Source organism: Dipteris shenzhenensis, chromosome 30 (assembly GCF_047967505.1).
Source record: "Dipteris shenzhenensis isolate YYH24624 ecotype China chromosome 30, Dip_SZ_1.0, whole genome shotgun sequence".
Classification (NCBI taxonomy): Eukaryota; Viridiplantae; Streptophyta; class Polypodiopsida; order Gleicheniales; family Dipteridaceae; genus Dipteris; species Dipteris shenzhenensis.
In genome coordinates this window covers 47287619-47303661 of record NC_141625.1, presented here as the reverse complement: position 1 = coordinate 47303661, position 16043 = coordinate 47287619, and the positions used below count along the sequence as shown (strand labels likewise).

Genomic DNA, 16043 nt, shown 5'->3' with positions numbered 1-16043 from the left:
CCCTCCTACGCTGTTCCCACATGCATCTGCTTGGACAGCAAAGGGTTTGCGAAGATCTGGCAAAATAATCACAGGATCTGAGCAAAGTCGCTCCTTCAATAGGTCAAAAGCTGCAATTTCTTTGGGACCCCATCTAAAAGTGACCCCTTTCTTCTGTAAGGCATGTAAAGGAGATGCGATCTCTGCAAAATACCGAATGAACCTCATGTAGTACGAGCACAAGCCCAGAAAACTACGTACTTCATGGATGTTCTTCAAGTGTGGCCAATTCCTGATGGCCTCTACCTTGACAAGGTCCATCCTAACTCCATTCTTGGAAACAATGTGCCCGAGAAAATGGATCTCATGCATGAAGAATTCACTTTTCTTGGCATTGACAAGCAGCTTATGCTTCTGTAGCTCCTCGAGAACAATTGCCAAGTGCTTCCTATGTTCAGCCTCATCCTAAGAGAACACGATGATGTCATCGAAGAAAGTGCCAACAAAGGCTCGGTGCTCTCTAAAAATCCTGTCCATCATTCTGTTGAAGGTGGCAGGTGCATTGGTTAACCCAAATGGCATGAGAAGAAACTCATACAGACCAAATGTGGTACGAAATGCTGTTTAATGAACATCCTTCGCTGAATTCTGATCTAGTGATAACCACTCTTCAGATCAATGCGGCTGAACATTCCAGACCCCTGTAACCTATCCAAAATATCATCTATCCGAGGTATAAGGAATCTGTTCTTAATGGTAATCTTATTGAGGGCTCTAAAGTCAATGCACATCCGCCAAGATCCATCCTTCTTTTGGACCAAGAGCACGGGTGAGCAGTAAGGTGAAGAGCTGGGCTGAATCAGCCCCTTCTCCAGCAGGTCCTTGACCTGGTTCATAATTTCCTCTTGCTGGGCTGCACTGACCCTATAAGGAGGTCGGTTAGGAGGACTGCTACCACGGATTATATCTATCGTGTGGTCTTCTGGCCTTTTAGGGGGCAACTCCTGTGGAAGTGAGTCAAAAAAACAGTCCCTAAACTTAAAAAGAAAATCTGTCCGCTGTTTTTCCAGCTTAGAAAAATGAGACTCTTCTTCTACTGACTTCTTTTCAGATGCAAACACTAAGTACGCTGAAAGATGCTTTTTCATGACGTTGCCAATGGCAGAAGTAGATATAATAGGGATGGATTCTCCCTTCAATTTAGCATCCAGAACGTGGGTCTTGCCACGGTGAGTGATTGTGATTGTTTTATTCTTTGTATCCAAAACAGCCCCAACACGAAAGTGCCAAGGTATCCCCAGTAACACACCACAACCATTCAACGGCATACTATAGAACTCTTCTGTGTCCACGTAGCTCTGAATATGCATCCGCAGCTTGCCTATCACCGGAGTAACTCACTGGCTGGCCATATCTGCATCACACAAAGGACCCATCTCTTCCGCCCTTATTCCTAACTTTCCAGCCAGCTCTGGAGAGATGAAATTGGCTTTGGCTCCCGGATCGAAAAACATCAGAGCTGTTTGGTCTCTTATCTTGCCCCATGCCCGGCATAACTTTGTAGCATCTATATTCTGAACAGCCCCAATCAAGTCTGGCAAAAGACCAGCAATGGGCTTGGGCTTTTTATTCTTTTGATCAGTCCTCTTTTCCTCCTTGTGCTCACCCTGCTCAAGAGGAGGAAACTTCCGCTTCTTATGTGGGCATTCAAAAGCCCTCTAGCCTTCCTCCTTGCAAATATAACACTTGTTGGCATCATAGAGAATTTGCTTTTCCTCATCAGACATGCAGGTCGGTACTCGCCTCTGTCCTCCAACAAACTTTGCCTTCATGGGCTGCGAAAACTTTCTGAACTTCTTAGGGAATTCCGTCTTGCTGCCCTTTGACCTTGATGTCTCCTGTGAGCTTCCTTTGAACCCAGAAACTTTCCCTTGCATTAGTGCATAAGCTGTAGTGGCATTCTCAACCAATTGAGACATATTGGAAACCCTTGTCTTCGTGCAGTAGTCCCGAATCTCCTTTGGCAACCCGCAGCAATATCTTTCAATTTGCTCGGACAGTGGTACATGTCTGTAAGAATTCACTGGCAGTAGGGCTTCCCAAAACTTCTTATTGTAGTCCTCCAAATTTCTGCAATTTGCAGCATCCAACCTGCACCAGGCGGTCATGATATCCACCTCAAAAGTGGTAGTGAGCCATGCTGCTGAGAAGACCTGCTTGAATTCGACCCAAGTGGTAGGTGCTCTGCCTTGCAAGAGGAGGTTGGTCCACCATTGGAGCGCATTGCGGAGGATTATGTGAAGTGTCCACCTGAGTAGGCAGCATCAAACTGTTGCACGAATGTCAAAACCTTCAATCTGTCCTACATCCCATTGAAAGTCTCAAACTTGACAGTTGCCCCTCCCTCCTTGTAATCTTTCAATTTGCCTTTAGGGGTGAGATTGTCATAAACGGGGGGCTGTAAAAATGGTGGGGGCATCACTGCTCCCGCATTCTGAGCCATTCCAACCGTACCCATGGTAGGGTTTGGCATTCCAGGTCCCACTCCCTGCATCTGTGGCATATTCCAACTATTGCCCATTGTCCCAGGCATTCCTGTCTACATTCCAGACTGCATCCCAATGTTTGAGTACATCATATTGGCATTTGCAGGGCATTCCACCCATCATAGGTTGCTGGAAATTCTGCATTCCCGGCTGCCTGCTACCCATAAAGCTACTTGGGTGCCTCTACGGATGGTGCCACCATTGCCTGAAAAATTGATCCCCCTCTGAAATATCCTAGATGCATCGTGGGATGAGGAAGGGCTTGCTGTCCCCGATTGACTGAATGAAAGTTATTGGCATTACCCGCTACGGGGTGATCGAGGGCATCTCTGACGGCTGTCCACCGAAAGAAACATGCCTTATGCTTCTTATGTTTCTTCTGAGATGACTTTTTGCTTCCAAGGGAAGCAACCATAGGAGGAGGAGCTTGCATAATCTCCGTGACAACATGTTGCAACTGCGACAAGGCTCCCGCTACACTTTGCATTCGTAGCTGAAAAAAAAAAATTGAGATCAAGCTCCTCTGCCTCATCTACCTCATCCTGTGAGTCCTCCGTGGCATGCTCAGGAGAGACAGGATGTGCCCTGCTGTCCTACTGGTCATCACCCCCGCTGGTACTGTGCTCCTCATCAAAGCTCTCTAATGCTCTGTCTTTGTCCTACCCCTCCTGCTCTGAAATGGTCAATGACCTCTCACGTCAATGACCTCTCACGGTGTGACATGCTTGCTAAGATTGATGGCTATAGCAACAATTGCACTGAAGGTGTCCTTCACCCAACACTACCAGGGCTCACCTCTGTAGGAAGATGGTGACGATCCCGGCAATGGAACCACTAAAACCGGCCTTCGATAAACAAAAGGGCAGTGATCTTCTTCTACCCAGTCATAAACTTCATAAATAGCCACAATGCAAGCTTCAGTCACTTCAATCACTTAGCATAACTTAGAAACAAGCTTCAACAACAACAAAGGTGAGGCTAGAATGCCCTTGCTCAATGAAAATAGTACACAGTGCACCCACTGGCCCCAAATGCCTTGGCGCCCCTTACGGTATTTATTTAATGCTTCTGAATGGAAATGCTTTACAACAAGGGTTCAACCTTGCACTGTTCCTCTCTGCAAATCCTCTACCTATCTTCAAGGCATCTAATCCAAGTGCACCACTAGAATTCCCACTGGCAAGGCATACTCAAGCATTCACTTCTGATCTGACACAACTTAAGAGGCATTCAGGCATCCAAACCACTGGCAAACTGAGCTCAACGCAGCCTCAAGGCTATCACATGCATCCACACTGTCCTTAGGCCTTCCACAAGATCACCCTTGCCTTTGGGTGCTTCCTAGAACCTGTTGGAGTCCTGAAAGACTGCACACAATATGCATGCACTGCAAAAAGCTGCAAAGCAAGAAAGAACAAGGAAAAACCAAACCTGGAACCAACTCCCACTCTCTGTGGGAAAGGGGCGAGCTCCTTCCTCGCACCTATCCTCTGTCCAGGCTCCCCACAGGGTGCAGGTGTCTTCCAACAATCAGGAGAAGAGAGAAATGAAGGTAGAGAGCGGAGGGTGAACAAGAAAGAGCTGTAGAGGAAAGATGGTCCACATATCTGTCTCGAAATGACTGCCTTGGGATTTGTACCTGAGTCCTCCTAAGAGAGGGTGCCAAAAGCAACAAGGAAAGTTCCTCCTGCAGCCTGTACTGGTCCAGAACAGCTCCAAAAGCCACCACGCAGCTAGAAACATGTGCACAAAGGTCTAGCACAGCAAAAGACAAACCGTACAAAAATTTTCAAAAATGACTTTTGGCACTTCTTAGAAGTGCGTACTAGCCTTGGAACAATCAAAACAGGCTTAAAACGGCTAAAAACAGGCTTGAAACAGCTTAAACAGCTCAAAAACTGCACAAGAACAATTGAAAACGTCCAATACCTCTGGGAGAGTGAGGGGAGAGCGATGGAAGGTGGGGGAAGGGCATGCATACACATGCATGACAAATGGCACCTCCTCCTTGCCATTTGCCCCTTCATTAAAGTCCTAACCCCCATACCAAGGACAATGTTGGTTGTCCTTGGGCCCAACTTTTAGACCCCTCTTTTAAAGCCTTTGCCTTGCCCCTAGGACCTAGTAGTGCACCTAGACTTTGCCCTTAGGAACTTCTAGGAAGTGTGCACTTCCTCTAGCCAGTCCCTCACGGCCAAACCATTACCACACTTAACCATGCTTAACCCCGGGTTAAGCGTAGGTTGAGTTAGGAAGATACTTTACATCACTTTTCACATCCTCGTGACATCTGAAGGCTTTTTAATCCTTTTTTGATATAATCTTTATCGCAAGTCTACCTTAATAACCTACTTGGCACCCTTCAACTCAACCAAGAGGTCATCCACCCTTGGATAGGAAATCTATTTTTAATCGTCATTTTATTCAGATCTGGGAAGTCCATACACATCATACATTACTCACTGTTCTTAACCAAAAGCACCAGGAGAAGTTAAAAAAGGCTTAACTGTGCTTAATGAACTCCTTAGCCAAAACCTCCTGGGAAGGAGCAGACTCAGCCACGCACAGGCAGCAACAAACAGCCAAGAAGGAACAATATGTATGGCGAAACCCATGATAGACTCTAAAAATTTTGAAATGGACAAAAAAATAAACCATCAAAGACAATTTCAAAATGGCTGTCTTTTACCATGAGTACAACTCACAAACATCCTGTATCTGTGAAAATGTTTCATGTCCTTCTGGTCTTTGAAGCAAATGAAGCCAGTGCAGCCCCATGCTGACTGACTTTGCAGATATAATATATGACATGGGCTCCATGCAGGCAACGGTCCATATGAAGCAGCACATGTTACTACTATTGCTGTACAACAGGGGTGTAAACCAATTTAGGTATATACATTGATTACAAAGCAGGAAGAATCCCAAGAATGGAGAGGATCAATAGCAAGCAGCATGGGTACAGATGGGCAGGATCATAGCTTCCCTTGAACATCCTTGTGTTGTAATTGCTTGCATTCTTCATGGTTTTCCATACCCAATCGCTCACGCTCACCCCTTGACATCCTTCAGCCAGTGTTGCTTATAACCCACATCACATCACAAAAACTCCCACTGCCAAGAGACTTTCTCAACGATACCACCACCGCAACGAATCGCATAATTTAGTGATTCAACTGCTGGTGGTATACCCCACAGAAATGGCATAGCCACTGTCATAGAAAGCTTCTCATTGAGGCCACCAGCACTGCCTTTTTCAGCAAGCATGACCTGCAAGTGCCTGTCTGTATGAGCCTTTGTTTGCCAAGAATGGAATTTGAGATTTGAAGGTGAAGAACACAGAGCAGCCAATCACCCAGTGATTTCCAGGACACAACAGTTACCTCTCCGCCCTGCTCAAGCACTGTATCTTCAACTGCATCACTCAGCATCTCAATGGAACGACAAAATCCAAATACGCAAAATCTTCGCCCCAAATCCAACCCCTGCACAAATTTAAATAATCAGTATTCGCACAAGATTGACAAAACAGAATGGTGAACAGGGCACCAATTGGTCTCGTTTGTATTCAAACTTGAGCCACTCACATTTGTACTCAAACTAGAGTCACTCACATTAGTTGCAGAGATATCAAATATGGCACCAAGGCAAAGGCCCTGTTTGGGATCCATGTAATCTTCTTCACGAAATTGCCTAGGAACCTTTCCGCGAAGCTGCTTCCTCTGCAGATAACACAAACATTGAAGTTAATAGCCTATTAAAGACAATGCAGGGTGGGTCAAATTTGGATTGCCTTCAACGAGTGTTAAACACCTCTGTAGGAAATATTCGACGAGGCACTCTTGAACCTCCAATCTGAATCAGCCCATCAGTTGTGAAGAGAGTGACAAGATCCTCCTGAACCCACTCGATCCCTAATAAACCACCAAACAGGCCATCTAGATTTAGAATCAAGCTCGCATGTTCATCCTCCTTTGATCACAAAGATGCATGTCAAATTATATTGCAGATTTTATTTCAAATCCCAACCCAGATATCATTTGTTGGAAACTTTCAACCAGCATACCAATCCATGACAGAACCAGGCAATGGAGTTGAGGTCCAGAAAAGAGATGATGTAAGTTGTCTGGAAGGATGATGCTTTTACATCTTAAAATTCGAAAGCTTTGTAAACACACCCATACTTCTCAAAATATATATTGGACCGTTGGATACGTGATACAGGTCCAACAGAGGCATAGAACATTATAAGGCAACTGGAACCATACATGTTGCAAGGAGGTAAGATGATCATAAAATTCCAACAGCCATAGAGTGCTAATACCAGCATCAAGCCAAATCATGAACCTTATCACAGAGAGATTGAGAACCAGAAAAATAGCCAAATTACAAACATGCTCACTTCATATCTTAAATAAACAAAACCTAGCAGCCAAAGGGTTATTGACACATTGAAACTTTGTGGTTTCCAATAAGATTAAGTTGCAGCATTAGTAGTGACTGCTTGATTGCTGGAGTTCTCTATACAAATCCCCGAGGAAACAAGTGCCTTCCCTACACAGCGCAATTTGGCAGTGAGTCTTAAGAGTTGCAACTTTGGTCAATATATTAAACACCCTTCTTCAATGAGCTCCTATGCAACGGAAGTTATATAACCAAAGAGAAACGCCAAGGGATTTCAAAAAGATGAGGTACCTAGGAACTATATGGTGAAGAGGACTGACAGATAGCCTAGCAATTATCAGTGGTCTCTCAACTCTTGCATTATGCTAGTCACAGGAGTGTGAAGGCTCCTCCTGCCAATCTCCTCTACTCCCCACAAAACATTGGCCATCAGCAGACACCAGGAGCGAGGTCTATGCCAGTAGTGTTGGATCCCAATCTATAAGCCCCCAAATGAGGAGAGCATGGGGGAGGGAGACCTAGGGCAAGATCTGCCCAGAAAGAAGAGAGAGGTAACTGGAGAGACCAGCATGGCTGCGTCAAAAGACACCTTTGTGAAGGGAGATGGCAGGGATAGGATATCTTGGATCTGCCCTGGCAGGAGGGATCTGATGAGCAGCATGAGGGCGTGGTGATCCAGAAGAAGAAGCGCCTATGTGGCGAGCTGTCAGGCGAGGTTTGTGGGCAGGCACATGGCCTGCAATAGATTCCAGAGATGGCGGGGTAGCCTGCAAGGAAGTCGACTAGTAGGTCGACTGGTAGGCCTGGTCAGAGCCAGCGTACCAGGTCGGCTACTAGGCAGGACTTTGGGTCTGGGACCTGCAATGAAATGTGGGCCAAAGGCCCCAGATATTGAGCCCCAGGAGGGGCCAAACCAGTTGGCCAGAGGGGGGCAATTGAACCGACCAGTAGTCGGCCATTTAGGCTGCTGGGTCGGTGGGTTCTGCCAGCCCTTGGGCCTATATAAGAGGCTCATTGTGGCCTCATTACATATCCAGCAACTCAGGAGAAAAGGGAGCAGATGAGAGCAGCCAGAAGACACTTCCTTGGGCCTCATCCTAGAGGTGAAGGAGAGTAGAAGGTGTGCTGCAGACTCAGCTCTCAAGGGCTGAACCTTGGCTGTCTCTCAGGGCAGCAAGGTGTTGTAATCTGGATGGAGAGTCTACTTACGCTCAAGGTGGAGGACGCGGGCTCAAGTCGAGAGATATCCGGCAGATAGTAGAAGTACGTGGTGGTAACTTTAAGATCAAGGACCACACTTTAGTGGGACTTTGGATCTCTCTCTCTTTGTATTGTGTCCATAGTTTTGGATGGAAATATATTCTTTTGGTAGCTTCTATATCTGGCTGGATCATTGTCTATTGCACATCTATTTGAAGCACATAAGTTTAAGAAGTTTGTGATTCCACACCCCCAAACAGATTGTGTGAGCTCCTAGGCTGTTCTATCAGTCTTCAGCTGTGCGTACCATCTGTTGGTCAATTTCTAACATGGTATCGAGCCCAAGTAGGAGGGTCATACATGTGGGAGTCTGAAGGCAGGGACCTTGCTGAAGGACGACCCTGATTCAGAAGCTCTTGGGAATCTACGTCCACGACTGGCCCTTGCGAGGAGGGTGACTCAGGTTCAATCAGGTGCGTACAGAGTTCTGGTCTACAAAAGGTTGAGTTTGTTCGATTTTGTTGTGTGGTTTAGCAGCACACATGTCGAATTCAGAAGCCTCTTCAGCCCCTTCTCTCCCTTCCTCCTCCCCCAAATTTCTTTCTTTCACCATCCCTAACTTTGGAGAGTCTAGGAAATTGGATGGGACAAATTACCCTATCTAGAACGTGAAGATCTGGGTCATTTAGTGGCTCGAAAACTATGGAAGCTGACAACGGGAACGGCGGCGAAGTCAGAGGATGTGGTGGACAACAATGGGAGTAGATGGAGAAGAGCTCGAAACAAGAAAAGATAGAGATGTCCACGCCCTGGCATTGATCATAGGGACTACGGCGGGCTCTGTGCTTCCTCACATCCAAATGATCGACACGTCAGTAGAGGTGTGGGCCACTCTGAAAGATCTGTACGAGACAGATAACACATCTTGAATCTTGCTTCTTCAGCATCAGCTCTACAACTTGGATATGGATAAAGGACATCCGGTACGTGACCACTTGACAAAGATCAAGGTGGTGAGGGATCAACTAGCATCGGTTGGTAAGAAGGTGGACTTGTTCCAGTTGGCCTTGATGGTACTAAGGAGGCTACCAGGGAGTTTCAAAAGCTTCGATACGACTATGGCACCGGGAGAGAGGACCAAACCTCTAACTTTTGAGGAGTTGGGTCCATTACTACTTCAAGAAGAAGCAGGGGAGAAGCTCTACAACAACGACAACGATGACAAGGCATTGCTGGCAAAGGAGAATGCTAGCAAAGGAAAGGGCAAGCCTAACGTTGGCAAGCCTAACAAGGATGGCTCTGGAGATGACGAGGACACTTCCAAGAAGAAGAAAAGGAAGCAGAAGAAGAAGAAGTGCTTCTATTGTGACACACCATGCCATTTTGTGAAGGATTGCAAAAAGAAGAAGGCGGACCAGAAAAACAAGGAGTCCAACTCAGATTTAGATGGTGATACAAAAGCCAAAGCTAATGTGGTAATCGAAGAACTGTTCTTGGTGACATCTCCATGTGGTGCTGAGGTAAAAGATTTGCCAGCCTAGAAACCACAGTGATGATGTCTAACATTGAGATGTGGGCCGACGAGGGGCCAGAGACATTTGAGAAGGTGAAGGACAACATGGAGTGCTTAGAGTCTTCCAAGTGCAGTGGCTGTTGATACTAACACAAGGGTGGATTCCATGGAGTGCCCTAGGGTTTCATGTTCAGATGGTTGCTGTAATTCAAAAGGGGATAGTACAGGATTGCACGCGTTATTGGTATGTGCCTCAATGAGATGCATGGTTTTCTTTCAAAGCAAGCACACAGGCAATACGATGCTCTAGTATGTACTTGATGTTCTTAATTTAAGCCTTTATGGCATGCTGTGGAGAGAATCTGCTCTTCATATGTCTCAGGAAATGCAAGATTGGAAGGAATGGGCCTTCTTCGAAGGATGAAGGGGAAGTGTGGGTGCTTCTTTAAATCTCAGACACAGAGTGTTGGAAGGTGATGGACATTGAAGCCACAAGAGTACATGCTTGAGAGCTCAGTGAGAGTTCGTGGTCCACGTTATCTGAGATATTGTTGCGGACCTTGCCAAAGGAAGGACAGAGTTGAGACAAACCCGTAGAGCATGGTGCCAAGAAGACTCCAGGTTGTTCACTCATTATGAGGACAATTGGAAGATCGTGGCGTTTGGATTGCTCGAGTTTGAAGGCGGGAATGTGACTAAAGATGGTGCCAACAGGTGCTACAGGGGATGGACGTGTATACCAAGATGGTTTGCTTGTGCAGGACCGTACTTGGAGGAGCAGGAGCCACTGGTTGAAAAGCCAGGAACCGGAATCGAAACCGGATTGTGCCAGAGGGTTTCATCATGGGAACTACTGGGGCAACATCATCGACCTATTGGCATTGGGCCGAGATGTGTCGGTGAGAGGGGGCATTGGAAAGGTCACCTCCCCATCTGTAAGCCCCCAAATGAGGAGAGCATGGGGGAGGGAGACCTAGGACAAGATCTGCCCAGAAAGAAGAGAGGTACCAGGAGAGACCAGCATGGCTGCGTCAGAAGACACCTTTGTGAAAGAGAGATGGCAGGGACAGGATGTCTTGGATCTGCCCTGGCAGGAGGGATTTAATAAGCAACATGATGGCGTGGTGATCTAGAAGAAGAGGCGCCTATGTGGCAAGTTGTCAGGCGAGGTTTGTGGGCAGGCACATGGCCTGCAACAGACTCTAGAGATGGCAGGGTAGCCTGCAAGGAAGTCAACTAGTAGGTCGACTGGTAGGGCTGGTCAGAGCCAGCCTACCAGGTAAGCTACTAGGCAGGACTTTGGGGCTGGGCCTGCAATGAAATGTGGGCCAAAGGCCCCAGATATCGAGCCCCAAGAGGGGCCAAACCAATCGGCCAAAGGGGGGGGATTGAATCGACCAGCAGTTGGCCATTTAGGCTGCCGGGTCGGTGGGTTCTGCCAGCCCTTGGGCCTATATAAGAGGTCCATTCAACATTGTGGCCTCATTACATATCCAGCAACTCAAGAGAAAAGGGAGCAGACAAGAGCAGCCAGAAGACACTTCCTTATGCCTCATCCTGGAGGTGAAGGAGAGTAGAAGGTGTGCTGCAGACTCAGCTCTCAAGGGCTGAACCTTGGCTGTCTCTCAAGGCAGCAAGGTGTTGTGATCTGGATGGAGAGTCTACATATGCTCAAGGTGGGGCACGCGGGCTCAAGTCTAGAGATATCTGGCAGATAGTAGAAGTATGTGGCGATAAGATCAAAGGACCATGCTTTAGTGGGACTTTGGATCTATCTCTCTTTGTATTGTGTCCATAGTTTCGGACCGAAATATATTCTTTTAGTAGCTTCTATATCTGGCTGGATCATTGTCTATTGATGAGTCTACACATCTATTTGAAGCACATAAGTTTAAGAAGCTTGTGATTCCACACACACTGTGTGAGCTCCTGAAATATTCTCTCAGCCTTCCACTGTGCATACCCTCTGTTGGTCGATTTCTAACAAGGAGTGATGCGGCCAATACCAGCTCACTTTTAGTGGAGCCCAGCCATCTACCTTCTGGCTAGCTCATCGCTGATCTTGAAGAGATTTATGTCACTCTGATATCATCTATGTGCCTCTTCCAGTTAAGCAAGGAGCTATGGCCTTCCTGCTCATGTATAGGTGATTTTTTTCCCCCTAAGCTACAGTTCAGTTAACATCTCGGCAGAATCTTCCAGTTTTGAAGTTTCTTCATGCTTGTAAGTCCGGCACCTTATTGCATCCCATATTGCATACGGGCATTCTCCTGCTGATCATCTCCATAGATAATCCAAACCATGCATAGCCATGAGATATGTTCCCTAATTGTCAAGTTGGCATAGGCATTTCTTTTCACAGCAGTTGCTCCCGTATTGGAGAGTATCATAAGAACACTCCTTCTTGGGAGTTTAGCTAGGCTGGATCTCGTTTCTAGAATGGTAAGTTTCAACCATATCTTAATGGCCATTGCATGATTTGTTTGCCCTTTTTGGTGCCACTCTAGGGACTGCATTTCACAGCTTAAAAGGCCTATAACAAACTTTCTTTGGAGCAGACTTGATGGGCCCATAGATGCAAGAGCCAGAATGGCTTGGGACATCTTGATTCTTCTGCCCAAAGAGGGAGGCCTAAACATTTTTTATCTTGATATTCAGTGTAGAGCTTTGGTCTGCAAGCTTGTGGTCACAGAGGGTAAGGAAAGATTCCTTTCTTTGATGCATTGGGTCTTGCAGTTCTTTTGAATGTCTTCACCGCTTCTTATGGCTGTTGTGGTCAAAGCTTGGCGGGTATACCTAGATGATCCAAGGCATTCCCAAACTCATCCTGTAAAAACACAACATAGTGCAGTTTCAATCTCATGATAGTCACTCATAAGGTTGAAAACCATAAACTCCATCACACATAGCAAGGACTAGCTACTATGACATCCCCACTGATGTCATCAACGACCAATAGTGGGTGTAGTCCATAGTATAAAAATATACTCTCACATATACAAATCCACACCCCCACACATACTTGAGCATCCCTTTATACAAAGTCTTTGTACTGAGTTTCTATCGGCACTCCATAGGTGAAGGGCAGACTCAACCATGACGAAGGCTAGCAGTAAAGGAGAAGGCTAATCAGAGCTTGGCGGAGCTTCGAAAACTCATTACAGAGGGTTCTACCCGTTGTGCAAGATGAAATCGATCGGCAGCTATAGTTGTGGAATGATTTTATTTTGGATGAGCGTGGTAGACCACTTGGTGCCTTAGGGTATATGCAGTGGTAGGAGCATTACTCAGATAGATGCAACTATCCCTCTGGAGTGGGCCAATAGAGATGGGGGACATCGTAGTTCTATCAAGTGGGGTGCTTTGTAAACACAGCAATTCATATGTCTCGTGGGACAAGGTGAGGACAGTTTGGTCTTCACTATATAATCTAGAGGCCGATTGATCGCATCTTCTGATGTGGTTTTTGGTGCACACCTGAAGCCTAGTGGGATTTGTTGAGCAATGTTATTTTGCTTCTATCTAGTTCGTATACCCTTGTCCCGAGGATTGGATACACCTCTTGATGCACATACACCTAGATGAATCCAAGAACCTTCCCAAACTCGTTCTCTAAAAACACAACATAGTGCAGTTTCAATCTCACGATAGTCACTCATAAGATTGAAAACCATAAACTCCATCACGCATAGCAGGGACTAGCTACTATGACATTCCCACTGACGTCATCAGTGCCCAACAGTGGGTGTAGACCATAGTATAAAAATATGCTCTCACAAATACAAATCCACACACCCACACAAACTTGAGCATCCATTTATACAAAGTCTTAGTACAGTGTTTCTGTCGGCACTCCGGAAGTGAAGGGCAGACTCAACGACGAAGGCTAGCACACCCCTTGATGCACATGCCTCTTCAATTCTACCTCTACTCTCTACATAAATAGAGGCCATATTCATGAGTAAAGCATAGTCCAGTGAATCGTTGTTACTATGTTATCTGCTTAATGTCTTTCACTCCTAAGACTCTTTCATTAAAAATAATAATGACCGAGTAACTAGGATTCCTTCCAGTGGTATTGACGTAAAATTTTTGTCCAAACTGTAGGGAACGCCCTCCACCTTTTAGCCTTTTTTAGAACCCAAACCTGCACTCAAGCCTTCAAGAGAGACAAGAAGCATGGAGGAGGTGGAAAGATAGCATGCATAAATTTGTATTCACTTACCCACCGCTCCCTATCTACACAGCCTCTCCATGCTCAGCAATATGGCAAAAACACATATCTAGATGAATCTTAAAGCATGCCCAAACTCATCCTATAAAAGCAAAAAAATTAGTGCAGTTTCTAGATTCAAACTACGATTACTTATATTGACAATTGTGAAAGAATTTCAGATACAAGTTTTGTTTTAAAAATCTCTCTCTCTCTCTCTCTCTCTCTCTCTCTCTCTCTATCTATCTATCTATATGCATGCATGCAATGTATGTATGTATGTATGTATGTATGTATGGTTTGTCTTTATAAGTAATCATAGTTTGAATCTAGAAACTGCACTAATTTTTCTGCTTTTAGAGGATGAGTTTGGGCATGCTTTAGGATTCATCTAGATAATCGGGAAAGAAGAGAGCCGTAATACAACAGACAATACAGCAATCGATACATGAGCTTGGGGCCGGGACAAGCAGAATAACCATGACAAACCTTACTAATGTTTGGACCATATCATCTCAGAATATCCAAACTTTTTCCAATTAGAGCTGGCGTCTGAGAACTATCATGATGCAACAGAATGATTCTATGCAGAACTATAGTTTGCAAAGTCCATCACTCTTTTGACGCCATACATGACCCATATGCTGGGAGAATGGCAAGTTGACATTCAACAATGATTATAAGCTATCATAACTTTGAAGTTACTAACCCTGATCTAGCTCTGGAAAATTTGATGCATAGAGCTTTAAGGAGCCCTCTACAGCTTGAATGATTCATTGTATTAGCTTCTCTCACAATGAAGGAGTAGCAGCTCCAACAATGCTCGCTCAGAAAGTGTAGGCTATACACCTCTCACTATTTTAATAAAAACCACCACGTTGGAAGAAATGGAACACCAAAAGTGTTCTTAATGCATAAGTATAAGGTAAATACATGGACAAGAAACACGGCCTAAAAGCAACCAAAGAAATGCTAGATCGAAATTAAGGAAAACATAAATAGCCTGACCCCAAAAGAAGGTCCCTTTAATTGCACAACTTTGTTTTTTCTTTTTCTGCACAGCTCTTGCTGATGGAATGCTATACAGCTCTTGAAAACCCTTGGCCTGCACGGATTGAATGCTTAACTAGTAAATTAACAACAGGGTTCTTATCAGACAACCATTCGCCGCAAAATCATATGTCATCAGCAAGTAAGCTGAAATCGCTGCAAAGGAAGGTGGGAACCGTTGTTATCTGAGACGTGCCACGAGGGATCCCATGGATAGCGCCCGAATTCGTCCCCGGGAAAGCCCCCTCCGCCATCACTGCGACCGCCTCCTGAGGCAGATACGACGTGGAGGTGTTTAACCGAAATTGGAGGCGATATGCGGTACCATTGAGGCCAGCTGAAAGAAGAGGAACGGAGGCCACAATGCAGTCTTCTGCGCGCCCGAGAAAGGAAGAGACGGACATCAAGGAGAGGAGAACCACTACGGCGAGCAAACCCCAGACGAAGAAGGTAAGGATATGGTGACACATCGCAACGCAACGTCTGGGTGGTCTCCATGGCACAACTGCGCTTCAGTTGAAGTGACGTGTGCACGTGGATTGGGGAGGAGTTGAAGGAATCACCCTCCCCAGGCAGGGGTCTGTCGACTTATTCAGCCACATGGCACTTGAGCCTCATTTGGGCAAGGAAAGCACTCTCCGAAGGCCATTCCCAACGACACACACCCCGGCGAAACATTCCATCCTAGAGCATGGCGGCGTAGTTGTCCCCATTGATTCATCGGAGGTTGCCAACATGCACCTCCAATCTAGTTTGCAACTCTGCTATATAGGCCTTGTAATTGCTTGGGCGACAACATCAAAACATCTGTCTCCAATGGACGTTCCAATGTTGCCTCTCAAATGTATATTCCAACTTATCGTGGGAACAACCCCATGAAGAGAAAGCCACATAAATATGCCAGTGGAGCATCTCGAAGGGTTGTTTTATCCTTGCTAACTCAAAAATGGGTAACGAAAGCGATCTAGGTGAATGTTAACTTTGTGTCAACACAGAACCAAGTATTAATAAATTATGTAAACTATGCGTGTAGAGTAATGGCAAATCTCCCTCAAAGCATATTAGAAAGACTTGGTAGAATAGGCACAGTCAAACCTATCCCTAGGAAAGATCTAGGCATGCCTGTAAACTCTAAGTC

The 16043-nt window shown here is 45.7% G+C and overlaps 1 protein-coding gene and 1 pseudogene across 1 annotated transcript; both read right to left on the bottom strand.

The window, feature by feature from the left end:
* Nucleotides 1-632: 632 nt before the first annotated feature.
* Nucleotides 633-5303, bottom strand: LOC147882234 (uncharacterized; annotated as a pseudogene).
* Nucleotides 5190-15498, bottom strand: LOC147882233 (D-tagatose-1,6-bisphosphate aldolase subunit). The gene is made up of 5 exons (XM_087401715.1): nt 15082-15498; nt 6339-6439; nt 6140-6247; nt 5909-6010; nt 5190-5795 (listed from the first exon to the last, which is right to left on the bottom strand). The coding sequence occupies exons 1-5, from the start codon at nt 15401-15403 to the stop codon at nt 5625-5627; spliced, it is 804 nt and encodes a 267-aa protein (XP_087257841.1). The 5' UTR covers nt 15404-15498; the 3' UTR covers nt 5190-5624.
* Nucleotides 15499-16043: the final 545 nt, after the last annotated feature.

Excerpts from the sequence above, each read along its gene's own strand:
- LOC147882233 (XM_087401715.1), bottom strand. The coding sequence starts at position 15,403 with ATGGAGACCACCCAGACGTTGCGTTGCGATGTGTCACCATATCCTTAC. Across the intron at positions 6,440-15,081 it reads GCACGTCTCAGATAACAACG|GGATCGAGTGGGTTCAGGAG; the intron begins GTTCCCACCTTC and ends GTGGTTTATTAG. Across the intron at positions 6,011-6,139 it reads TTGATATCTCTGCAACTAAT|GGGTTGGATTTGGGGCGAAG; the intron begins GTGAGTGACTCT and ends AAATTTGTGCAG.